The sequence below is a fragment of the Hyaena hyaena genome, unplaced genomic scaffold, assembly GCF_003009895.1.
Source record: "Hyaena hyaena isolate Hyena2069 unplaced genomic scaffold, ASM300989v1 scaffold_78, whole genome shotgun sequence".
Classification (NCBI taxonomy): domain Eukaryota; kingdom Metazoa; phylum Chordata; class Mammalia; order Carnivora; family Hyaenidae; genus Hyaena; species Hyaena hyaena.
Genome location: NW_024080710.1, coordinates 775,189 through 802,280, shown reverse-complemented (window position 1 = coordinate 802,280; position 27,092 = coordinate 775,189). Strand labels below are relative to the sequence as shown.

The 27,092-nt window shown below is 37.3% G+C and overlaps 1 protein-coding gene across 2 annotated transcripts in view; it reads right to left on the bottom strand.

Annotated features, from left to right (window-relative positions):
- PARG (poly(ADP-ribose) glycohydrolase) overlaps nt 1–27,036 on the bottom strand; it is a 128,284-nt gene extending 101,248 nt beyond the window's left edge. The window contains exons 1-7 of one of the 2 annotated variants that reach the window (XM_039233738.1): nt 26,995–27,036; nt 20,158–20,224; nt 18,552–19,538; nt 16,997–17,180; nt 11,116–11,238; nt 10,907–10,990; nt 4,612–4,686 (exon numbers count right to left, since the gene is read on the bottom strand). In XM_039233738.1, coding sequence (XP_039089669.1) covers nt 4,612–4,686; nt 10,907–10,990; nt 11,116–11,238; nt 16,997–17,180; nt 18,552–19,538; nt 20,158–20,195 — 1,491 coding nt within the window. In that variant the 5' untranslated portion in view covers nt 20,196–20,224; nt 26,995–27,036. Of the gene's footprint in view, nt 1–4,611; nt 4,687–10,906; nt 10,991–11,115; nt 11,239–16,996; nt 17,181–18,551; nt 19,539–20,157; nt 20,225–26,563 lie in introns of both variants that reach the window. The other variant, XM_039233737.1, reaches the window with a different exon arrangement.
- Nucleotides 27,037–27,092: the final 56 nt, after the last annotated feature.

The window sequence follows — 27,092 nt, the reverse complement described above, 5'->3', positions numbered from 1 at the left end:
TACAAGAATGCTTCTGGGCAAGGTCACCTGATAAAGGGGAAACAAGGTCCTGTCTGAGGACTTTGATTAAGAAAAGAGAAAAAAGAATGACTACTTTACCTCATAGCAAGGTGACAAGTATTTTAACCAATGGCATGTTTTACTGCCATCATAAAATATCAAATTTAACATTACTTTTTACCAAAATTAACAACTGTATCCAATTTAAACCCAGAAAATTACAAAACACAAATAAATCATGTATATATGACAATTCAAGTGACAAAGATGGTATCAGTTTGGTCAACTCTGCATCAAAAATGAGATATCTGTAAGAGTAAGAGATATATAGATTCAAGGATATTCGGATACTGGCATAAGCCTTCTATTATGTAACTTATGCGTGCCATTGAGAATCATATGGGTCAAAAGCTTGATAAAGTAACCCTGTATTACTGGTCCTATCTCAAAATGCAAAATTAGTTTGGATCCTATTAATATGATGATAAAAACTGGCCTTTAGATCTAACTCCTTACAGAAATTAACAAGCTGACCCTAAAATTCACATGGAAATGCAAAAGATCCAAAATGGCAAAACAAAATAGAAAAGAAACAAAGTTGAAGGTCTCACACTTCCCAGTTTAAAACTTACTTTAAAGTTTAGTAATCAAAATTGTGTGATAGTGGCATAATAACAGACATATCAATCAGTGGAACAGAACTGAGAGGCCACATAACTGTTTATGGTCAATGGGTTTCTGAAAGAATGACAAAAAAAAAAAAAAATCAATAGGGATAGAATAGTCTTTTCAACAAACAGTTCTGGGACAACCAAATATCCACATACAAAATAATGAAATTAGACCTCTACAATATATGAAAAGTAACACAAAATGGGCACTCATCTGCAAAACAATAAAAGGGAACTCCTGATTCATATCATATACATAAATTAACTCAAAATGGGTCATGGACCTAAGTGTAAGAGCTAAAACCAAAAAATTCGTGGATGTAGGGGCACCTGGGTAGATCACTCAGTTAAGCAACTGACTTTGGCTCAGGGCATGATCTCATGGTTCATGACTTCAAGCCCCGTGCTGGGCTCTGTGCTGACAGTTCAGAGACTGGAGCCTGCTTCAGAACCTGTCTCCAGCTTTCTCTGCCTCTTTCCCACTTATCCTCGGTCTCTGTCTCAAAAATAAATTCGCATTTAAAAAAAGAAAATCATGGAAGAAAACAAAGGAGTAAATCTTTGTGACTTGGATTAGCATTTTTTATACATTTTTTAATGTTAAGAGTGATTGTTTCTGGGAAGCAAAATCATGAACAATTTTTATTATCTTACTTTTTGTATTTTCCAAGTTTCTACAATTCAGATAGTATTAGTGATAGAAAAAAACCTTTTTTTTTAAAAGCAGCAAAACAAACTTTTCAGAGGTAAAAAATAAAAAGTAATAACATATTTGATTATAATTCCAGAATTTTAAGTGATTTCAGATATATTAGTTAGCTAGATCCTTAAAACATGCCTTTAAGGAGTAAGTGGTTATTTTGTTAACAAATGAGAAGACTAAGTTCTGAGGTCATGTGGCCTGCCCAAGTTTATACAGAGACTAAGAACCCATGATTCTCATTTCTTTCTTTTTCTTTTTAAAGGGCTATTTTAAAAAATACTTATTTATTTTTGAGAAAGCACAAGTGAGGAAGGAACAGAGAGAGGAGGACAGAGCATCTGAAGCAGGCTCTGCACTGAGCAGATGTGCCCAATGTGGTGCTTGAACTCACGAACTGGGAGATCACGACCCGAGCCAAGCTGAAGTTGGATACTCAACTGACTGAGCCACCCCGGTGCCCACCATGATTCTCATTTCTAATTCTATGCTCTTTTCTGCACCAGAGGTTCTCAAAGTGACTTTCCTAAACCAGCAGCAACAATATCACCCATGAACCTGTTAGAAATGTGAAATGTCTCAGGTCCTATCCCAGACCTAGTTAATCAGATTCTCAGAAAGCATGGAGGGTTGCAATCTGTGTTCTAACAGGCCTTCCAGGATAATCTCAGATACATAATAAATCTGAAAGCCACTGCTGTGTATCATGCTGTCTCATTCTTTACGAGATAATAAAAATATTTCTGGAAAAAAGGGGATGGTGGTATTATTTACACCACTGTCAGTTGCATTATATTTTTAGGGCCTTCCAAATTAACAGGAAGAGGTAATTATAACGATTGACAATAGTCTTACTGTGTGATAACTAACAATGTAATTAACCAACCACTTTCTTTTAGATTACGAGCAGCAGTCCAAAAGGACAGACAGATCTTCCATATAATAACGTCACAAGAAATGACCTGATAAGAACATTGGAACATCACTAGCTAAAAATGTTCAGGAAAGAAAGAGTCTGTTATATTTAGGTATGTTGTATGCATGGCAGGATATAGGAGCAGGAATCAGAAAACTAACAATTTTTATTAACTTGAACCATTACTTCTAGGTAATATTCTTCTGATTTTGGTAACCCTGAAAACCAGTATAACTACTTGATCTGTTGAAATCCAGTCTATAATACTTAAGGAGCACTCACTATATGTAAGGCATTGTGTATCTACTACAGGAAACACAAAGCTAAGAAATGACACAGTCTCTGTTCCATAAAACTTTTAATATCCTAGAGAATGTCAACATCTCATCACGAATAATAGCAAGGCAAAGAGGGAGTGCCACAAGATAAATTTAAAAATTCACATGGAAATTTAAAGGTGACATCTCATTTTGGAGGGATCAGAAAGGAAAATGTGAGTCTGAGAAGACAGAATTTCAACAGAGAAAGTGGCATATCAGCCTTTTATTACAGAGAAAATGAAGCAGCAAGTAGGAGGGAAGGATGTGGGCAGGGATATCATACCCTGATTGCAAACAATAGTGGAAAAACCATTGCTCTGGTTACAGCATACTACCATGGACAAACTACGTCACTTTGGCCAAGAAAGCCCATCTCTAGAAAGCCCACAACCATTCCTTTATGACAGGAATAACAACAATTACATTATTTTCCTCACAGTCATTTATCTGAAAAAAAGTCCAAAGAAGGAAAGACCCCAACATAAAATACATAGGACTAGTTCAAAGTTCAATATTTATTCTCTATTAGGAAAGTTAAAATTGTATAAAATTGAAAATATTTCATTCAAAATGTTCCTGTTCTAAAATCAGTTCTAATTACTAGTAAATGGAGCATAAATAATAGGGATGACTAAAAATAATGTGAGCAAAAGAATCAAATCATACAAATAAAAGAAAATGGACTGAACATAGAAGTATCTTCTCTGAGAGGCTTACTTACCTAGCAAAAGTAATTGGCAGTTTCTTCTAAAACTTAAAATACATTTACCAAACAACTCAAAAATCACACTCCTGGGCATTGATCCCAGAGAAATGTTCATGCACTCTGTTCATACAAAAACCTGCACGTGTACGTGAAAGTTCAAAGTAGTTTTAGCTGAAATAGCAGAAACTGGAAACAACCCAAATGTCCTAAAATCATCTACAGTTAAAGTATGATACATCTATATCATAGAATGTTATTTAGCAATAAAAAGGAACAAACTATTACTGGATTAAGGGAATTATATTGAGTGAGAAAAGGCAATTGGAAAAGGTTGCACACTGTAACCTTTCTGAAATAACAAAATTATAAAGATAAAAAACAGACAGTGGTTGCTGGAACTTAGCTGGGAATTTGTGTGGCAATAACAGGCAGTACCAGTGAGCATTGTGCTGATGAAATAGCTCTGTACCTTGACTGTGGTGTGGTTACACAAAACTACGGTTACATAACTACACCCACAAATGAGTACAGGTATAACTGGCAAAATCTAAATAATCTTTTATGTCAACTTCCTGAGTTTGGTAATGTATTTCAAGAAGCAATCAACATTAGGGAAGGTGGGATGAAGTGTGTTCAGTAACTCCCTGCACATTTCTCTGCAATTTCACATGAATCTATCATTATATCAAAATAAAATTTTAAATAAAAAAGGTATAATCTTATTTTTTCAAATGGCAGTGGATGACACCTATTCTTCTAACACTACTATGAAAGTAGTATTCTTACCCATTGAAGATGATATACAAAATTACTACAATTTCCTGTGGAAAATAATTTTGCAGGATAAACCCAGAGCCATAAAAGTTTTGTGTCCTTTGACCTATCCATCTACTTACTGGTAGATCTACTGTCACCTAAAGAAATAATATCAAACCTGGGAAAACATATATATGTGTTCCTGTGTCTGTGTATATGTGTGTATGTGTACATCTACTATGTAAATGTTACTACAGTGTAATTGAGAACGGAGTAAAACTGAATGCAACCTTGATGTTTCTAATCATGAAGTATCATATAGCCATTAATATTGTTGATGAAGGTACAACAATATAGGAGGGTATTATGAGAGAATAAAGCAAAATTCAAAATTAGTGACCAAAACATACATAACAGGAAATATTTTTCACCAAAATAAAGGATAGTAATTATGTTAGTGTGATAAATTTTTGGGTATTTTTCTCAGAAGTTTTTACAGGCTTGTATTATTTTCATAGTTAAAGAAATAAGCATACTTTTACCTTATCCCAGAAATCAACCAAAGCTGTAAAGTCCCATTTCTTAGAATATGCCACATTGTATTTCAGAATAGCATCCTATGGAAAAAGCATAAACAAAACTTCATGATATAATCAAGTAAATTATCTTTGAATAGCCTTTTTCCTTTATGAACTACGTCCAGTAAATTTCTTAATCAGCGTTAACCTTCCTCCTACCATTAGCTATTCCACATCAGTAGCTATTAACAAACAGAATATGCACTAATTTGTTATTCATTTAAGAAAAATGAGATTAGAAAGGTCAAGTAATAGGAACAAAAAGTCCTAACTCTTAATGCTTACATTATAAACAGAGGTTTGTCCACTCTCTGTGGACAAAAGTTGGATCTTGGAGATAAAAAAGTTTAAATATTATAGTGATTGTTGACTATCAATAGGGTTACACTATACATGCAAATACATAATGTATTTATAGTATTAAGATTTAATGGGAAGAATAAATTGGGAAAAACTGTCTAAAAAGGCTTTCCAGGAGAGATGGCAATAATGAAAAAAAGATGGAGAAACACTGCCCTAAGGCATAAAATGGTTTTCTTGCCTTTATTATCAGCTATTTTTATAAGCTCCATATAAATGGTTATCTTCCCCCAGCAGTTCATATAAATTATTTATGTAGAGTGAAAAGTCAAAATAGCACGCCATCTACTGGTGTAACATTTAACTGAACAGGCAGTACTTTTTTCTTGGTTACCAACGATAAAAACAAAACGGGCCCCAAGCCGAGTCACTTATTATGCTACCAACCAAAGACTCAACTTACAGTTTCAGCCTCTCCCACAAATGGAATCTTAAACCAGTCAATGAGGGACCAGATGGTCAGCACTAGTTAATCAGCCTGACAGAACTCTGTCATCCCCTAAAGAAAGGTGACCACTATAACCACTCTATTTTTTCCTAATATAATTTCCTTGCTCCCACTCGCTTCTGCCTATAAAAGTCTTTCATTTCCTACAGCTTCTTAGAGTGTCTTTCTGTCTGCTATATAAAATACTGCCTGATTCATAAGTCATTGAATAAAGTCAGTAAGATCTTTAAAGTTTACTCAGATGTATTTTATTTAACACCAGAGTGGGGTACGCATAAGACAATCTAGTAGTTATGCAGAAAAAACAATTATAGCTGATGCAGAAACAGCACAGGATTGAAAATCTGCATGTAACTTCTGACTCCCACCAAAACTTACCTGCTAATAGCCTACTGTTGACCAGAGCCTTAGTGATAACATAGTTAACATATATTTTGTATGTTGTATGAATTATATACTATATTCTGACAATAAAGTAAGCTAAGGAAAAGAAAACATTGTTAAGAAAATTATAAGGAAGAGAAAATACATTTATAGTACTGTATTAAAAAAATCCACACAGGAAACTTGTGCACTTCAAACCTGTGTTGTTTGAGGGTCAACTGTATTTACAATTATATTTTATCTCATCCTTTTAAATTTCTATTCTAGTTATATTTTATAATGTGTATGTTATATTAATAAAGAAAATGACTTCTCCAAAGAGGACATCCAGATGGCCAACAGACACATGAAACGATGCTCAGCATCCCTCCTCATCAGGGAAATACAAATCAAAACCACACTGAGATACCACCTCACGCCAGTCAGAGTGGCTAAAATGAGCAAATCAGAGAACTCTAGATGCTGGCGAGGATGTGGAGAAACGGGCACCCTCCTGCACTGTTGGTGGGAATGTAAACTGGTACAGCCCCTCTGGAAAACAGTGTGGAGGTTCCTCAGGAAACTAACAATAGAACTCCCCTATGACCCAGCAATAGCACTGCTAGGAATTTACCCAAGGTGTGTATAAGAGACAGGCATAGGAGCACATGTACCCCAATGTTCATAGCAGCACTCTCCACAATAGCTAAAACATGGAAAGAGCCTAAGTGTCCATCAACGGACGAATGGATCAGAAGATGTGGTTTATCTATACCATGGAATACTATATGGCAATGAGAAACAATGAAATCTGGCCATGTGTAGCAACATGGATGGACCTTGAGGGTGTTATGCTGAGTGAAATAAGTCAGGCAGAAAAGGACAAATATCATATGTTTGCACGTATAGGAGGATTAGGAGGAACTTAACTGAGGAACAAGGGGGAGAAGAAGGGGGGAAATGGTGGGGGAAAGGGAGAGAGGCAAACCATGAGAGACTCTTGAATGCTGACAAAAACTGAGGACTGATGGATATGGGGGGGAGGGGGGATGGGCATGGAGGAGGGCACTTGTGGGGATGAGCACTGGGTGTTATGTGGAAACTAATTTGACAATAAACTATTTGTAATATAAAAAAATAAAATAAAAAAAAAAGAAACTTGAAAAGCTAAAAGGAACCAAACAACTCTTTAGAAAAGAGAACCTACCTGATTTTACTGTACTATGAAGAAGTGACTGGAAGAAACACCTTTCAAGAACTGAATTTAACTTGAAAAGAAAGGCCTCCGTTTTTAGCAAAAAAATAAAATAAAATAAAATAAAGAAAATGACATGCAGAATTTATAAACTACTTATGTTTACAATACATGCCCCCAATATTTTTATGTGTATGTAAATCTGAAAAACAGTTAAATTATTATTACAAGCCTTCTAATATGTCTCATAATTTACTGTTTTTAAAAATTAATACTCTGCTGGGGTGCCTGGGTAGCTCAGTTGGTTAAGCATCCGACTTAGGCTTAGGTCATGATCTTGTAGTCTGTGAGTTCAAGCCCCGCAGTGGGCTCTGTGCTGTCAGCTCAGAGCCTGGCGTCTGCTTTGCATTCTGTGTCTCCCTCTCTCCCTGCACCTCCCCTGCTCATGCTCTTTCTCAAAAATAAATGAAAACATTAAAATGTGAAATAAAATAATACTCTGCCAAAAAGTTTCCTGAAAAATACTTCATGACATATAAACAATCACCAAGCATCTATATTAAAAAGTGAGCCAACAATGCATATTATTTACTTGGAATCAGGGGATATCCAAGTTCCTTTAAAAATGAAAAGCATCAATCATAAAATAATATGGTAAGAAAAAGCTTTTGTTTTTCTCACAGCCACAATAAAAAATTTTCCATTAAGCAAGAGAAGATTTTAAGGATTTTTTTCTAACCATTGGAATCTGATTTCAGAACCTCATACAAAGTATTAAATAGCAATGCCTATCAACCGCTAAAAAGAAAAGCAACAAATGTACTGCAACAAACTACTGATAGACTCAACAACATGGATGAATCTCAAAAATTTTCATTCTGGGCGCCTGAGTGGCTCAGTCAGTTAAGCGTCCAACTTTGCTCAGGTCATGATCTCGTGGTTCGTGGGTTTGAGCCCCGAGTCAGGCTCTGTGCTGACAGCTAGCTCAGAGCCTGGAGCTTGTTTCGGATTCTGTGTCTCCCTCTCTCTCTGACCCTCCCCTGCTCATACTGTCTCTCTCTCAGAAATAAATAAGACATTAAAAAAAATTTTTTTTAAATTTTCATTCTGAGTGAAAGAAGCCAGACATACTAGCATATATACTATGTGATTCCATTCATTTAAAATGTAAACTAATAAAAATAAATAAATTAAAATAAAAAATTTAAAAAAATCAAAAAGAAAAAGGCAGATGAGTATTGCCTGAGGACAGTGCAGAAGGATGAATCAACTGTAAAGAGATAAGAGGAATTTTTGGAGGTGACAGAAATGTTCTGTATCTTGATTGTAGTAAGGGCTTGACTGGTATGTACAAACGTCAAATGTCATCAAATTACATACTTTAAAAGCATGCATTTTCTTTTATGTAAATGATTCCTCAAAGTTGGTAAGAAAAACATTTTATACTCTAACATTTATAGTCTAATTCTTTAATGGGATTTTATAATCAGCAATAACACATGACTAATATTTACTTTTACTTTAGTCTTTAAGTGTCAAAAGTAGTCTACCACAGGTCTCCTATCATTAGAAAAACTGGATGCTATTCTGTATTCTCAGCTATCACCTACTGAGGTTTCTCTTAATTCATAATAAGCACAATTAGTTAAAGCAAAGAGAAGTCCATTCTTTGTAAATTACCAGACACATCATTTATAGAAATATTACTGTATAAACTGTAAGGACACAATTCCTTTTTAAAATTGTTAACATTTCTAACCCCATTTAACTCAACATCAAATAAAAGTAGCAAAAAGATTATTATACTCAGTAGGAGGGACTTAATATTTCCCCCACTTCATAGTGTTCTTTCAGCAAAGAAAACAATTACCATAAGCAAAGAGAAGAAAATCTCAATGGATTACTCTGTTCTGTTGCATCTACCATAAACAAGAAAGGGAAATTCAGAGTAAAGCAGGTACCCCTCCCTAAAGTAATCACTGGCACACTAAGGAATTGTTAAAGAGGTGAGCAGACAAGGTAATTTAGAACACTATGATTATTCTCTGTTCATGCTTAAAGAAAAAAATATGAAAAACTTAAATAATCCTGTTTATAAGGCTGTAAGGACCTAAGACAGTTTCTCTAATGGAGTAAAGACAGGACTCTTGAGTGGCCTGCTTCTGTTTTTGTAAGTTGATAATTGTGGTTTTGGAATACAAAGGACAAAAGACAACACACTGTAGGAAGGAAGGCTGGTGCTTTAAACAGGTGAAAATTTTGAGCCATCCTGAGATAAATTGCAGTACAGGACTGTCAAATTCTAAAGAACCGGGACCACAATGCTCACTACTGTATTTATCTGCAAGCTGGTATTCTCCATACAGATCCCCATCTTTGTATCTACCAACATCTACCAACTGTGATTCATAAGTAGTACAAACAAAATGAAGAATTTTTCTTTATACAATATTTTTTAAAGTCTCTCAGCATACTATTTTGAAGTTCACATCTGTGGTTAAAAAACTTTTGTGCAAAAAGGGAATACTGAATACAAATTGTTTTCACTAGGACAATCAACATAACTCAAGTGATGGTTCATAATGCTTAAAACGGAAAAAAAAAATCAACGAATGTAGTGTAGCTCTAACTGTAAGTACAAAGAGTTTATATTTAGTTTTATGTTTGTACTATGCAGTTAACATTATTCAAAAATAAGTCAGCTGTGGCAGACCCTAGGAATTTCTTCCATTTAAAAGGAGTACATTACAAGATTGAGAAACACTATCCTTAATGAATGAAATTTTCAAACTACATTATGGTACAACATACCAATGTTTTGCAACATAGAGAAAAAAAAATCAGGAGGTACAGAAAGTTTAAGAATAACTTGTTAAGTATAAATAGAAAAACAGTATAAAACCTGAGAAACTGGGGCTGCCTGGATGGCTCAGTTGGTTAAGCATCTGACTTCAGCTCAAGTCATGATCTCGCGGTTCAGGAGTTTGAGCTCTGCATTGGCTCTGTGCTGACAGCTGAGCCTGGAGCCTGCTTTGGATTCTGTGTCTCCCTCTCTCTCTGCCCTTCCCCTGCTCACACTCTGACTCTGTTTGTCTCTTTCTCTCTCTCTCAAAAATAAACAAACATTAAAAAAAAACCTTAAAAGAAAACAAAAAAAAAAGCCCCCGAGAAACTGTATATGACAAACTAAGTCTCTTAAAGAAAATGAAACCCATTTTTACACAAATATAGAAAAATCTGTTACTGTTTATAGTTATAAAAACTTTAAAAGTTTACATGGCTATAGTGTCAAAAAAAACATATACTTAGCCATATTTCAGCTATTAGAAAAACAATATAATAGTTGCCCTTGTAGTCTTAAGTTAAATATTGAAAAAAAATAAAAAATAAATGATTGCCAAAATGTAAGATTAATAAATAATCAGACTGCTAGAAGCTATATTAACAGCAATACAAAATAGAATGTTTAATGTATACTTTAATCATTAGGAAACTCAGTTCCCTTTGGGCAACTATAACTAAAGTCATAATTCTTTCCTGATTTACTTTTAAAGACATTTCAGAAACATGATAATTCTAGAAAATAAGAGAAACTTGGGTCTGAAGGAAATTGGATAGGGAATCAAGAAACAAAGGTATTATTCCTGGTTCTCCAAATTATTTTGTGTGGCTCCAGGCAAGTCATTTACAACTCTCAATTCTTCTATTCATTTCCTAGTGATGGAAGGGAAACCAAGAATGTCTCTTAAGAAAGTTCCTCAGGAAGCAAGTATTTTGCATACAAATAATGCTATTACCTGAGTCTATTAAAGATCAGAAAATATCTTGGAGGCAGACACAGGGCCCATCTCTAAGAATTACATACGTGAGACAAGAATAGCAAAAACAACTACCTTCAGGTTTTGGGGCCGTGTGAATTTGTTGAGTAGTGCAGTCTGAATGAGCTCCCATCGGCTTCCTGCAGTTCGCTCACCATTCTTTAAGGAAAAGGAAAAAATATAAGAAATTATTGTAAGTTCTTTTGGATTATAGAATCAGCAGTTAAATAAGCACATATTAAACTGTCTTTCAAAGACTAAAAGACCATCTGTTTTGTATTTACCTCATCTTCCACAGGGTACAAGTTTTGTTCTGAACAAGGCATCTTAACATGCTTGTTGTCCCACAAATCTTTAAAATGTGTTGGAAAAGGTTTAGGAACTTCTCCTGCTCGCAAAAGGTCTACCTGAAAGAGGGAAACAAGAAATCTGTAAGTGCATAAAAACTAGGTGTGCCTTGTACAAAAAAATCCAAAGAAAGCAGCCAAAGCAAATGCTATGAGATACAGACCAGCTCCTAGGCAAGAAATCTCCAAAACTTCTTCAGCTGTTCCTACTCCTTATCTTCATTTGCTTGGCTTCCAAATCATCATGTTTGGTCATTCTATCTCCATCCCATCTAGGCCCCTGGTCCTCATTATTGCTTACCTTCTAGCCCTTCCAGAACTCCAGCTGCTCCCAGACACATTCATCTCCCACAAAGCCCTCAGCCCCACTTGGGAACGTTATCTTTCCAAAGTATTCCCAGGTTTCTAATCCTACAAGGGCTCCCCTCTATGATTCCAAATGATGTTCTCAGTTTTTAACATCCTCTCTTACCCATACACTATCTGGTTAAACATCGATTCTGACCTTCAACACTCAGCTCAATTTTCATTTCAAGAAGTTTTCAAAAAAATTTTAAGGCCAATTAGTTTACTCCCTCTTGTTTTATTAGATCATTACCATACCAGAGTACATTTGTTTTTCCTTCCCCCACTAGACCATAAACTTCTTGAGAATAATAACTACATTAACTGTGGATTCTGAATATTTATGATAGAGCCTGACTTATGTTTCCATAAGTATGTGCATAGAAATATATATATGTAAATATATACATATGTGTACACATACACATATGCTGCTTATAATAAGCATTAAGTAAATGTTTGAGAAATGGGCTATTTGAAACATGAACGTTTTACATTTTACCTATTGTGGACATTTCATACAAATGGATTATACAACATATGCCCTTTTGTGTCTGGCCTCTTTTGCTTAACATAATGTTTTCAAGGTTCATCCACGATGTAGCATGAATTAGTACTTCACTGCAAATAATCAAGCTATCACATAAATAAAAAATTTGAACTGTAATGTTATGAATGAGAGGTTCGTGGTGTTATGAGAACCTATACTAGATGATTCCTGGTGAGCTCAGAAAAGGCTTCCTTGGGCACCTACGTGGTTCAGTCAGTTAAGCATCTGACTCTTGCTTTTGGCTCAAGTCATGAACTCATGTTTGTGAGTTCAAGCCCTACATCAAGCCCTCTGCACTGACAGTGCAGAGCCTGCTTGGCATTCTCTCTCTCTCCCTCTCTCCTCTGCCCTCCCCCACTCACGCTATCTGTCTCTCTCAAAATAAATAAACTTAAAAAAATACTAATAAACTAAAAAAAAAAGACTTCCTTAAGGAAGTGGCAACTGAGCTTAACTCCAAAGGATAAAAAGAACTAGGAAAATAAAGAAAGGAAGACTGTTCCTCAAAAAGGGAACAGCTTATAGAAAGGAAGACTGTCCAATAGGCAGCTCGTAAAAAGTCTACAACTAAAGAGAAATAAAGTTGTAGGCCATCTATACAAGTGACCATTAAAACCTTCATGGTGGAGGGGTGCCTGGGTGGCTCAGTCAGTTAAGCATCTAACTTTGGCTCAGGTCATGATCTCATTGCTCATGAGTTCGAGCCCCGCATCAGGCTCTGTGCTGACAGCTCAGAGCCTGAAGCCTGCTTTAGATTCTATCTCCATCTCTCTCTACCCTTCCCCTTCTTGTGCTCTCTCTCTCTCTCAAATATAAAATAGAAACATAAAAAAGTTAAAAAAACAAAAACAAAAACCTTCATGGTGAAGAAGACCACCAAGAGAGAAAGAGAGAAAGAGAGAGAGAAAACAGAACCTATGGAAAAGCCTTGAGGAGCTCTAACAATATTTAACACGAATGCAGAAGAACTAAAGGGACATAAGAAATGGCTACAGAGATAGAAAATTAGGATTATATGCTATCGTGGAAGCCAAAGAACAAGAATATTCTAAGGAAAGAATTGTTAGGAGTCAATAATTATGCTAAAAGTATTTTCAACTCCAGATGAAGGACTGAAAGGTAATTTTGTAAAGATATTCCATGTAATCAGAGGTGACAGAACAGGTACCAGTCCAGCTCCATAGACAGAGGAACATATCGTATATAGGAAAGTATGCTTGCGTGTGTGCATCTGTATGTGCATATGTGTGTATGTTTGTGTGCCTGCATGTGTGTTTTCATGTCTTTGAAGATAATCAAGCACCCAATGACATGCCCCTGCAATTTCAGATTGGCTTACATTTCTTTTTTAATGTTTATTTTGAGAGAGAGAGAATGCATTCAAATATGCGCTCGAATGGGGGAGGGGCATAGATCGAGGGAGAGAGAGAATCCCAAGCAGTTTCGGAGCTGGGGATCAATTTCACAAACCACAAGATCATAACCTGAGCTGAATTCAAGAGTTGATGCTTGGCCACCTGAGCCAATCAGGCACTTCGAGATTACCTTACATTTCTAACTGTATCAGTTTTATTACTTTAAACTTTGTAACTATTAGTATCTGGCATCTTAGAAATGTAACTAGAGCTATTTATTTAATAACTACTAATTATACATTATCATATTACCATATTCAGAAAAAAGAATCTAGAAGATAATACACCTAAACTCTGAAACAGGACTAAGAAAGACTTGGATTTTGAGTTATATACTATCATCACATGAGAGCTGCATCTTTACAATGAACTTGCACTACTTTTGTAATAAAAATGAACTTTTTTAAAGATTTTAAAAACTCAAAGGTTATTGAATATCTAAAAATATACAATAATTACAGAGATTAAATAATGATGGTACAGGATGGCTTTGGGTTTTCTTTATGGGCAGTGGCAGAAAGAAAGGCAGTAAGGTCAAAATACCACTTACCTCCCCCATCAACCTCTTCTCTAAATTTTCTACCAGTAACCTCTTGTCAGTCACCCAGGCTTTTCTTAATTTTACTTGCATTTTCCCTCATCACCCATATTTAAGCATTCACCATATCCTATCAATTTTACCTCAAAACAAAGCAAATATCTATTTTCTCTTTTTTATTTCCACATTACCCTCAGTGATTTTCAAACTTTTTAAAATAGCACAGCTCTTTTTCCCCCTAAGAAATCTGACATGAAAAAAAAAAAAAAAGAAATCTGACATGAAACCATATTTAAATCAAATAAAACTATCATAATTTTTATAATAACTTTTACTTATTCTAGCATCAATAAATGAAATTGAGACTAAGAAATACAAAATTTGAAATTGGAAGTTAGGGATGACAGCTAAAGCTTATATCAACCTACTACTTAATTTACACTTAAATTTTGTACAGAGTATTAGGAAAATCCTACTCACTAACCTAAATAGTTTAAATGGTAATGTTTTTTAAACTGTTATTTTGAAGTTTAAGGAAATTCTTTAGTTAGACAGCAGTGTTTATAAGAGAACCTCGAGGCTATAGTCCACACTAAAATGAGTTCTCTTAGTAAAATATGCTGGTTAAAATATTTAAGCATTTTCAAATTTGAGTGTATTTGTCAGTTCCTTCATTATAGGTTTTTCAGTTAACACTACAATTTTGAAAAAACATGTGTCAAATTTCCTAAGAACCCCTGAACCACTTTAACGCAGCACAATTTAATAATTATGGTCTCCTTACTTTTCATCTCTTATCTGCTAGCTTATTTTCTGTAGCTACTTTTTTGAAAAAACAACTTTAGTGAGGTAGATAAAGTTTACCCATTTTCAGTGCTCCTAACATCTCTTATTGTTTCCAATGGATTCTCACTTCCATTTTCCTTACACATAGCTGTCTGATTAATCCTGCTACAGAAATAACTATTGTGTACACAAACCTTTTATCAATTTGAAATACCTACAACTCAAGTCCAGTTCCCGGCACTTGAATCGCTCTATGATATGGTCCCAAACCACTTTTCAAGTCTTGTCTTCCACCATTCTCCATCCAAATTCTAAGCTCTAACAAACCAATTATTTTCCATGTCCAAAACAAACAGTTTTTCAACTACACAGTGCCTTTATTTAAAAAAAAAATTCTTTTAATTTTTTTAATGTTTATTTTGAGAGAGAGAGAGACAGAGAGAGAGAGAGCAAGTGGGGGAGGAGCAGAGAGAGAGGAAGACACAGAATCTGAAGTAGGCTCCAGGCTCCAACCTGTCAGCACAGAGCCTGACACAGGACATGAACTCATAAACTGTGAGATCATGACCTGAGCTGAAGTCAGATGCTTAACCAATTGAGCATTCCAGGTGCCCCCCTCCTTTTTAAAAAAATTTTTTAATGATTATTTATTTTTGAGAGAGAGAGAGGAGGGGCAGAGAGAGTGGGACACAGAACATGTAGCAGGCTCTAGGCTCTGAGCTGTCAGTACAGAGCCTGATGCTGGGCTCAAACTTACAAACTGCAAGATCATAACCTGAGCTGAAGCTGGGTGCTTAACCAACTGCACCACCCAGACGCCCCACTACATAGCCCTTTCTTATAAAGATTATGTATCTGTTTTGGAAATCTCTTGACTTACTAACCCCCCATCAGAAATGTCTGCTCATCATTTAGAGCTCAGTTCGAACCCCATACACAACGTGTTCAATGTTACTTCCATCTATAACCATAAAAAAGAAGTCTATACTTCAAAATATCTAATCACATCTAGACTAAGTTGTACAATAGCAGGGATTTTTTAGGTAGTTCCTGTGAAATCTAACACAGAGACTAAAAAGTGAGATGACTATTTAAAACAACCCAGTGAGCAACAGAAATCTAAAACTGGATTATGAAGATAGTTGCCTAACTCAGTAAATTACCTATCACTGTATTGAGTGAGCACTTAAGATGGGTAAACTTTAACTACCTCAATAAAGTTGTTTCTTCAAAACAGAAGCTACAGAAAGTAAAAAGAGGGTACCAGGGATTAGTGAGAAATGGAAAGTTATTGTTTAGCAGGTACAGTTTCTGTGTGGGATAATGAAAAATTTCTAGACGTGAACAGTGGTAGCTGTACAATATTGTGAATGTACTTGATGCCGTGGAAATGTACACTAAAAAATGGCTAAAATGGTAAACTGTATATTATGTATACTTAACCACAATTTTATTTTTTTTTTATTTTTGAGAGAAAGTGTGTGAATGCATGAGTGGGGGAGGGGCATAAAGAGAGGGAGACACATAATCTGAAGCAGGCTCCAGGCTCTGACCTGTCAGCACAGAGCCAAACATGGGGCTCAAACCCACAAATTGCAAGATCATGACCAAAGTTGGGCGCTTAACCAGCTGAGCCACCCAGGCACCCCTATCCACAATTTTATAAAATGAGGTTGGTTTTAGACATGTTGAGCTTGACGCCCCTCTGGAACAGTGATGGTGATGCCTAAAAGAATCTAGAGCTCAGAAAAGAGGGCAAAACTGGAAAATAATTTGAGGATACTGAACCATCCACAATTTTGAACTTTAGGGATTAACCCATTAGGGCCTACCCACTACCTGACACATAGTGGGTGCTCAACAAATATTGTCAATTGAATTTAAAACAAAAAGAAAGAAAAGAATCCAGTGACTTTTTAAAAAAATACTGAAAAAGTCAATTTCCTTATCACCCGACAATGATTCCTCTTATGGACGTATTAAGGACTGCATTAAGTAAGCTATCGTTAATATTTCTCCAAATACACAAGTACTCCAAATACACACCGAGTACTTCTTCGTACTCTACATATGCAGAAAAGAGAAACAGTCTCTGTGCCTTGGCTTGTTTTTCACATTAATAAGTATTGTAATAAATCAAGACTGAAGAGTCTTCTCTCCTTAGAGGTAAGAGGAAATACCTACCCGAATAGTTACTGTATGATTAGCAGATGGTCTCAAGAGGGGCAGCCGGATCCCACACCGAGGCATTCTTCTCATTTCCTCAATAGGAGTTCCAAGCCATTTCTTATCTGGAGAAAGGTGAGGTGGTACGTATTTAGGCATCTTCCTTTCTGTCCTTTGATGCTTGATTTCACATTGTTCTTTTCTAAGGCCAAAACAAATGTATTCAGTCACAAATCTGCCTACTATTTAAATTTCCTTAGATATACAAGTACAAAGCTTACGCAGAAATGTTGTTTAAACCGTGCCAGACTTGCTGTCTCTCCTTGGTATTTACAATCAAAAGAAAAACTTATAAAACATAGTAAAACTGAAGAGCTTATTTTCAAGTCTACGGAAGGAACTTAAAAAAATGTTTTTTCAGTGTTTATTTTTTTGAAAGAGAAACAGAGCACAAGCAGGGAGGGGCAGAGAGAGAGGGAGACACAGAATCTGAAGCAGGCTCCAGGCTCTGAGCTGTCAGCACACTCAGAACTCATGAACTGTGAGATCATGACCTGAGCCAAAGTCCTGCTTAACCAACTGAGCCATCCAGGTGCCCCAGAAATTTCTAAACACAAAAAATCACCTTCCAAAAAAAAAAGGACCATGTAAGAATATGAGCACTGCCAAACATGGTTCATAGTGTCAGCTACTTCTCAGGTCTCTAGTCAACAATTTTCAACAAAGTGAGCTTACTGTGGCACAGGTGATAGAAAATACCACAAATCATGGAGAGTAAGCTCTAAGATTCCATATGGAGTAAATGCAAAAATGTAAGCTTTGTAATCAGACAGACTGGGATTTAAATCTCAGCACTACCACCCACAAGTTATAATTTCAGTAACTCTCTAACTCAAATCTCAGTTTTCTCATTTCTGAAGTGAGTACAATATCACCTGCCTGCATATCAGAGCATTAGAGGAGAAAATGCAGTATACAATAGCCAAGAAAAATGGCTAAATAAAGAGAAGCTACTATCAACCTCATATTTTTAAATTCTGATGATCCCCACAAATTTTAGAAGGAAGATCATGAAACCAAAAAAATCCAATTAACAGTATTATTTACTTCTTGTTTTCTGTCTCTGGTCTTTTTGAATCTAGGTTTAATTTAGCATTAACATGGGGCACCTGGCTGGGTTCAGTCAGTTAAGTGCGAGACTTTGGCTCAGGTCATGATTTCAAGGTTTGTGAGTTCAAGAGTTCAAGCCCCACATCAGGCTCTGTGCTGACAGCTCAGAGCCTGGAGCCTGCTTCAGATTCTGTGTCTCCTTCTCTTTCTGCCTCTTCCCTGATCCCACACTGTCTCTCTCTCTCTCTCTCAAAAATAAACATTTTTTTAAAATTACAAATTTATCATAAACAGTTAAAAAGAAACCAACTATTTCTTTGCTTCAGTCTAAACCATAACTCTGTTAAACCCCTCTTACCAACTATTTCTTTGCTTCAGTCTAAACTATAACTCTGTTAAACCCCCCTTACAAAATTATAAATTGGATTACACTACTGGAGATACTCTTGTGGAAAAAAATTACCTTTTATCTTCCACTTTAGGCAGTCTCATGAAATGATCTGTGATTTTAGAATCCTTTTTTCCATGTTGCTTGGAATTCCTGCATTCTACATTCAGGCCAGAAGTACTTCCAGATGGTTTGGCATTTAAATCATTCATTCCACTGCGAGTCTCTCCTCCTTCAAACTGAAAATGTAATTGAATTTCACTTCCTTTGGAAGAGGACTGTTTCCTCAATTCAGTGTCAGCTTCTCTTGCTTGGAACCTTGAAGGTTTACTAGCTGTTTGGGAGGAATTGCTATCTTCTTGCTCATCAAAACCTGGACTTGTCTCTTCATCTGCTTCTGAGTCCTGACAACTATTTTTGGAATTATCTACATCCATTGGTGACTCGGGTTCACTTTCTTTCTCAAATGGAGGAGAATTTCCTAAGCTACTCTCTTGTCTACTTAATTTGTTGGCATTTTTCAGTCCAGTACTAACATCCTCAGAGCCGATGTCTGACAAGGGACTCTCTGGCACCACATCTATCTCTTCCGGCTGACAACCTGCACAGTCTTCTATAGGATGGCAAGACTTGCTGCACTTCTGGTGGCTTCTGGCTTCTCTGACTTGTTCATCTTCTGTGGTATGCTTTGCATTTGCCAGCTTTACAGGTGTCAAAAATTGCTGGTTATCTCTACTTTCTTCACTATCTGTGTCACTGTGATCATCGTTTCGGGGTGACTGATCAACGTTAGCATTACTGAACTGCTCTGCTACCAGAGTTACTGTCGAAGTTTCACTTTCCAAAAGCCGCTCCATATGTTTCCCTTCATTTTGCCACTTACCCATAGCTGCAGTCTGATGCTGGTTCAAATATTGTGTACTTTTCTCAACAGGTGATTTATCAAGACTTAGCTGAGAAACATTTTCTAACTTTTCCATATTATGTTGATAAAAGTTATCTTTTTGTACAGAGCTCATCATGGATTCTAGTCTTGTATTATTGTTTCCTTTACTGTGCAAACTACAACAAAATACAAAGAACTAATGAGGCAATAGAACTTGTGATACAATAGAAAGAATTTATTTTAAAAAATCACTTATCCAACCACACTACCACAGCATCACAGCAATAATTAAACTACTTGTGACTACCTAAACACAGAGCATGCTCTTTCATGACTCCATGACTTGGTACATATGTCTATAATGCCCTTTCCCCAACTCTTGCCTGGGAAACACCTGCTCTTCCTCTAAATGTTAAACTTCACTCACTTCCGGGCTGGCCTTCCTGCAAAGGTAAAGCTGATTGTTTGTCCTACATACTAACCACTACTATTATCTGTTTATACAAGACAGTAAAGTTCTATTTATCACACTATGTAATAATCGTGTGTTTTTGCATATGCCACCACCACTATACTCTAAGTATCTTAGAGACAGAGACTATTCCTCTTTCATCTCTGTATTTCAAGTATATATGACAGTCCCTGGGACATTAGACTCTAAAACATTATTATTTATAAACTGAAAGAATGAATAAGTATAGATAACGAAAAATGGAAAAGGAAAAAAAGCATGAAGCAAGATAAAACATTCATATATCATGTTATTCATTTCTCTGTATAGGCATGTTTCTATACCTTTCTGATTCAGTTGTCTTGATTCCTTTAGTGTCCATCCAACTGGTAATAGTCTTTTGTTTGAAAACTGTAGGGGATAAAAAAAGACACACACACACACCATAACAATTATGTATATGCATACATGCCTTCAAAGAGAAAATACCTAGAGCAGCCATTTATACATGTAAGCCATTGTGCTAGGTTCTGTGGGTTAAACAAAGATTAATCATTCCTGCCACACTCAAGCAATGGAAGATAAGACAGAAATATAACACAAATGCATTTGGCATAGAATGGAAAGCGACATGCCCCTAAAAGAGCTGGTATGGACTAATGGATGAGAATACAGGCTCTGGAATCGAACCACTAGGATTCAAATCCTAGTTCTTCCACTGGATTCCTATGCAACTTTGTGAGGAATCATTTTTCTGTGTCTCAGGTTCCTTATTTGTAAACATCCAAATTAACAGTACCTCTCCTGGGGTTATTATGAGGTTTAAATTAAATAACATGCAAGATGTTTACGGTGCGATCTGGTATATGATCAGTTCTTAACTACCTTAGTATTAAATGAGATCCTGATAAGGAATTAACGTATTTCTGAGAAAAGGCTACTTTAGGGAACTAGAATAGGCGGAACAATCTGATAAATAGGGGTTGAATTGTGCCTTGAAGAATAAACATGTAGTCACAAGAAAGGGAAATCATAAGCAAGGGCATCAATGGCAGGGAAATACAAAGAAATCAGCAGAAAATGTGATTGAAAAGTCAACTAGGACCATATCATAGAAGTTCTTGAACGACCCACAAAGAGGTATGAAAAAGTGTCAAGTCACACTCAGAGCTGTAATTCCAGAATTCAAATCTAAAAAGCTCCCAGTCCTGCATGATACACAGCCTGTAGGGCAAATCTGAAGGGGCAAGAAGGAGGTACCTATTGATAGAAACCAGCAAGGAAGCTAGTTAATGGTATAAATCAGAGGTTCCCAAACCATCTGAATCATTAAGGAGCAGGTAATTAAAGGATCCCAGGGCCAGACCCCAGGCCTACTGAATCAATCTGTATGTGTGATGATGGAGTCAACAAGGGAACTGGAATCTGTTTTTTTGTTTTTTTTTTTCAAAAAGTGACTTAGATAATCAGCACCTAATCTCCAGCAAATTGGAGAACTAACGGCCAAAGGCCGAAACTAGTCCTTGTGAGAATAGATAATAAAAATTGAGAAATGAGAGTCATTATAGACTTCATAATGATAGAAGTTAAAGGTGACACTAAGCTTTAAGTTTGAGAAACTTGTAAGATAGTTACAGCATTAAGTAAAAATGTAGAATATAAGACAACTAGATTTAGGGGAAAATATGATTTGGTCAATTGTGAACATACTAAATTTGAGATGCTAAAGAGCCAACTAGATACAAAATGATCAGCAGACAAGAGCAAAAGTCAAAGTGATAGCTCAGTAGAGGAAACGCAACACAAATAAATGCAAATCACAGTTTACCTAAGCATTAGAAATAAGCATGTTTTCAAAATTAATTGTACTATGGATTAAATGTATGTAATATTTTAGTATAAGAAAATATAAAATCTTAAACATTCTCAACTATTCCCCAAACTGCAATGTAAGAGTCTAGGCACCTTAAGTCATAGACTTATTCTTATTTGCTTAGGTCTTCTCAAATACCGTAACGTGAGCAAAACAGATGCTATCCCAAATATATAAAATTAACAGCTTTATCACTGCATTTGAGTCCCATATAATTCATTCCTTACATAAAATACTAACATTCCAACTAAAATTCTTTGATCAGCATTTTATTTTTAATTTTTTTAATGTTTTATTTATTTCTGAGAGACAGAGAGAGAGAGGAAAAGAGAGAGAGAGACAGCTGGAGCAGGGGAGGGTCAGAGAGAGAGGGAGATACAGAATCTGGAACAGGCTCCAGGCTCTGAGCTGGCTGTCAGCACAGAGCCCAACGCGGGGCTCGAACCCACGAACTGCGAGATCATGACCTGAGCCGAAGCCAGACACTTAACCAACTGAGCCACCCAGGCGCCCCTGATCAGCACTTTAAAAATAGTTTCACAAAAAGTATATTTGATATTTCTTGTTAAATACCCCTATTTTAGTGATTTCATTAAGTTAGTACTACAGAAAATCAGGCTTCAGACAAAAAATTGGTTTCAATCAGAAGAGGATGAACCACTTGATTCAGACATCTTCTATAGTTCCATCTTTATTTAATTTCATTATAACAAACACAAGTATAGAAAATCCTCAAATTACTAACCAGCAGGGAGCCAAAAATTGACTTTTTGAGTCAGTGTAGAATTTAAAACACCTTTTGGAGCACCTGGGTGGCTCAGCCGGTTAAGCATCCAACTCCTGACTTTGGCTTAGGTCATGATCTCATGGTTTGTGAGATCAAGACCCATGTAAGGCTCTGTGCTGACACAGCAGAGTCTGTTTGGGTTTCTCTCTCTCTCCTTCTCTCTCCCGCTCTCTTTCTCTCTCAAAATAAATAAATACTAAAAAAACAAAACAAAAAAACCCCACATCTTTCTCCACAAATACAAGGATTAATTGATATGCAATGGCTAGGTTCCTATAATAGACATAAAGCATAGCATTATAAAGACAGTGTACAGAACTGAAAGACTGCATACATCATTTTACAAGAAACTATGAAGTGTTCTCCTACAGCTCTGACCTGAGAACATGTTCTCTCTCCAGTTTCAAGTTTCCTAGAATAATTCCTGAAGCTTGAGAACAGGATAAAAGAGGAGCTAGAGGCGACGAACCGGTATTTCCTGATAATAAAAGATTCCTCAGTCCTTCTGAGAGCCCTACTTCTCTTTTCCATACCAGTATGTTGCAAAACATTACAGGACTGCTTCAGAGTTTTATCCTTTATTACTGAAATGAGCATAAAACTATGCTTCCCACATTACCTGGGAATTTCTTTCTTTTCACTAGAAATAATCACAGCAACCAAAAAGGAGGGCAATAGGAAGTAATGAAAAAGATACAAGATCTGGAGTCAAGATCTTGGACTGAGATCTTTACTCAGTCACTTACTGGTACTTCACTTCTTTGAATTTCACTTCTATTTCCTCACCTATAAAATAGGATTAACAATAAATATGTACTTCAAGGCTTATGTAGATCAATGAGAGAAAACACTAAGTGTTCAGTCTCACAAAGTAGAAACTCAACAAATGTATATTCTCCCAACACTTCCACCCAAAGTCTTTTTCACTGAGATCAGTAGTCCTCCAACTTTATTCTGACTTCATGCCATTTACACTTAATCTCATAACATCACTCAGTAATCAGTGTATTTCAGTGTTCAATTAGTAAATCAATTAGATGCTACACACACAGGCAATAGACACAAAATGCTTTGAAATTCACCTGCATTTCCAAGGAACACCTCAAAAGTGTCTACTTTAGCAGCAGCAAGATAAAGTATAGGAAGAAAGGGTGTGGTGAGGCCAACAAGTGATGGACAGAGGGAGTTTTGAGATGAGGAAAGAGGTCTGAAGACGCTTTTAACAGCACTGAGGCTAAAGGAATGATCTAAGAGAAGGGGGACAAACCAGCTCCAGTACCCCCATAACCACCACCACCCATCACTGACCTACACTTGGACCAAGCCTGGAGCAGGGAGAGAAGCTCTAGGTAGTTTTAAAAGGCAGAAAACGGGAGTTCCCATCAGAATGTGAATAGCATCCTGAGTTCTGCCTATATACAAATTTGCAGCTTTCAATCAATAGAATATGCCCAGGAAGGTAAATAACACAAAATTTAAAGATGTTGAATGAACATATGTTTCCCTTTCTCATCTACTTCTCCTAGGATGACTGTGTATTAAAATTTTAAATACCAAGTTCCTAAAGAATTCCAAATTTGAAACAATAGTTTTTATTTAGACTTTGAATGGTTGTTAATTGGGGTCCTGTGCCCACTATAGACATATTAACATGTAATAAAGTACAGCCCACATTTTAATTTGATTCCACTTCTGCAGGAATCTGAATAAGAAGATTCAATGAAGAGGACTGACTGCCTCCCTCCAGTTGCAACTAACTCTTCCACCTTTATAGGCAAATCAGTCTCTCCTGTATGTCAGATACAGTACTTGGAGGTCACCCTCAGTTGCCCCTCCCCTCCACTCTCCATCACCAAGTTCCCTGACATTTTCCTAAATCTTAAATCCATTCCTTCCTTTCCATCTTCAAAATAGCACCAATATCAAAAAAACAGGTACATCACTTTTTTGGACAAGTGCATTTGTTTCCTATAACTCGTCTCCTGGTCTAGTCTTGACTTTCTCTAACCCAGTGTTACACAAACTACAATGGACTTTTTTTTTTAACAAAATACATAAAACATAAGAATGCATCATATATAACAGTACTATTTCATGAAACCTGTTAATAATAAATATGGCATATTCACCCAGTTGATAGATTTCCTTATGTTTGTACCAGGTGAAATTTATACAGTGGACTGCAGTCAGAGAAGTCCAAAGGCCATTAAGGCCATCTTTTCTGAAATACTAACCAAATGTTATCTCCCTTCTTAAAAGCTTTTTAGTGGCTCTCCATTAACCACAGAATAGTCTAAACTTCTTGAAATGGCACTAAAGTTTGTCCATAATAAGCTCTGCCCCTCTTCCTGGCCTCATCTCCTGCCACTCCTGTCATTCTGTGCTCCAGTCCTACTACCTTTGCACATGCTGTCCCTCTGCCTATTTAATTCTTTCTCTCCTTGATCTATACAGCAAATCCTGCTCATCCTTCAATATTTAGTTCATGTGTACTCTCCACTGCCTCTAAGTCCTGAGAAAACTAAGTTTACATAATTCACCTGAAGACTGCCTGATCGCTGTCCAGCCTCTTACACCGTTGACCAATGCATCCTTTTGGAAATGCTCTTTTCCTGCAGGACACAACAAAAGCCAAGCTTTTTTCCTACTTTTCTGGCTATTTATCTTAAATGATGGTGTTCCTAAAGCCTCTGTCCTAGGTTGCCTTTATTTTCTCTACATGCTGTATATGGTCTGATCTACTTCCATAGCACCGATCATCACATGTATGCCAAGAATCCCCAAATCTGTATTTCCAGCACAGATACATTTCTTATGAGATAAAAACCACATATCCCATTCTCTCTGAATCCATCCACTTCTCCCCTTTCCTGCTGCCCACAACCAAGTATAAACTATAAACCATCATTATTTCCATCTAGAGTAGCTCCTTTAGTCTTGGGCCTGCACTTCTGCTCCCTTTCAATCCATTCTTCATTTTCTACACATCAGCCAGAGACCTTTAAAAAAAAATGTGTGTGTGTGCACATGCACGCATGTGTGTAACATCACTCCACAACTAAAAATCCATTAAAAGCTTCTGGTTGCCTTCAGAGAGAAAGTTCAAACCCCTTAGCATTGCCTGTATGTCCCAGTATGATCTGATCTTTGCCTACCTCTCTGCAGCCCCATCTCTCACTATTCTCCCGAGTTGAAGCATGCATCAGCTGTACTTCAGGAATGCTTCCTTACTTCCTCTTTCTAGCTAACTCTTCATCATTCTTCAGTCCTCAAAATAAGCATTTTGTCTCCTGGGAGAATATCTTTGATCCCACAGACTGGATTAAGCACTTCTGACTCTTGGGGTGCCTGGGTGGCTCAGTTGGTTAAGCATTTGACTTCTGCTCAGGTCATGATCTTATGGTGCATTTTTTCCAGCCCTGCATTGGGTTCTGTGCTGACAGCTCAGAGCTTGAGTCTGCTTCAGATTCTGTGTCTCCCTCTCTCTGTCCCTCCCCGCTCTCAAAAATAAACATTTTTTTAAAGTACTTTTGATTCCTAACATAACCATATGTCCCTGACCTATCAGCACAACCATTACATATTATGTGGGCTTTTGTAATTGTCTATCTCTCCTGATAGATTCTTAGGACCTGAAGACAGCCCAAGTTCAACGGTGTACGCCAGAGACAAGTACAATGCCTGCTAATACTAATAGCTCTGCACCCCCGAGGATATAGACTCTGAATCAAGAGAAATTGTGACCTTTTTTTGTAGCTTTCTTTCCATCTAGAGGCTGAAGCTTCACACAGCCAATTAGACCTCCTTAACAACTAAAGCAATTTCTCAGTCAAACCTGAGGAAAGCAAACAGGTGGAGTCTGCCATTTTCGGCCGTGAGTGACTGCTCATCAGGATTTCTCACCCCACCAATCGCAACCGGGAAAAAGTGGCCGCATTCCCCTACTAGTGGCCTTAGTGGCTGGGCAAGAGGGCCTCAGAGTAGTGCACACAAGACCAGAAAGGGGACGACTGGAGTTCCTGGGTCCTCAGAGACCAAAAAGAGGTTTGGGCCAAAAGGGAAGGACAAAGATCTTTATTTCCCCACGTACCAAGCGAGGTGGCGCTGCCTCTGTGCGGTCCCGCCCGCCCCGGGACGCAGCCTGACGAGGACGGTAGGACCCTGAACTGCACGGGAGCGTCCTTGGGATCGAGAACGCGCCTCTGCCTGCCGGGGAAACTCCGGGCGTCCGAGGCGGCCGGCGGAGAAGTTGCAGCGGCGCCCCAGCGGGGTCGCTTGGTGCAGGGCTCACAGCCGGGGCCCGCACTCATGCTTGGGACCCGCAGCGCACAGTCCCCGGGCCGGCCCGGGCGGAGAGCCTCATTCACTAACCCTGAGGGGCACGGACTGCGCCTCCTCCTCGGCGCCTCCCGGCACCATTCCCTCTCTGCCGCTGCCTGCTTCTGCAGTTGCTGCTCCGCTGGCCTCCCGAGCCAAGCCCTAGCCAGTCGCCTGCCTTCCCTCTTCCACAGGCACCCCCACCTGCCACAGGATGCGCCGCTTTGATTCTGGCTTGGTTCACTTTCCCACCACCGGAAGACTGCCGTCAGGCGCTTTCGGTTGCCGGGACGTAGAGGGTC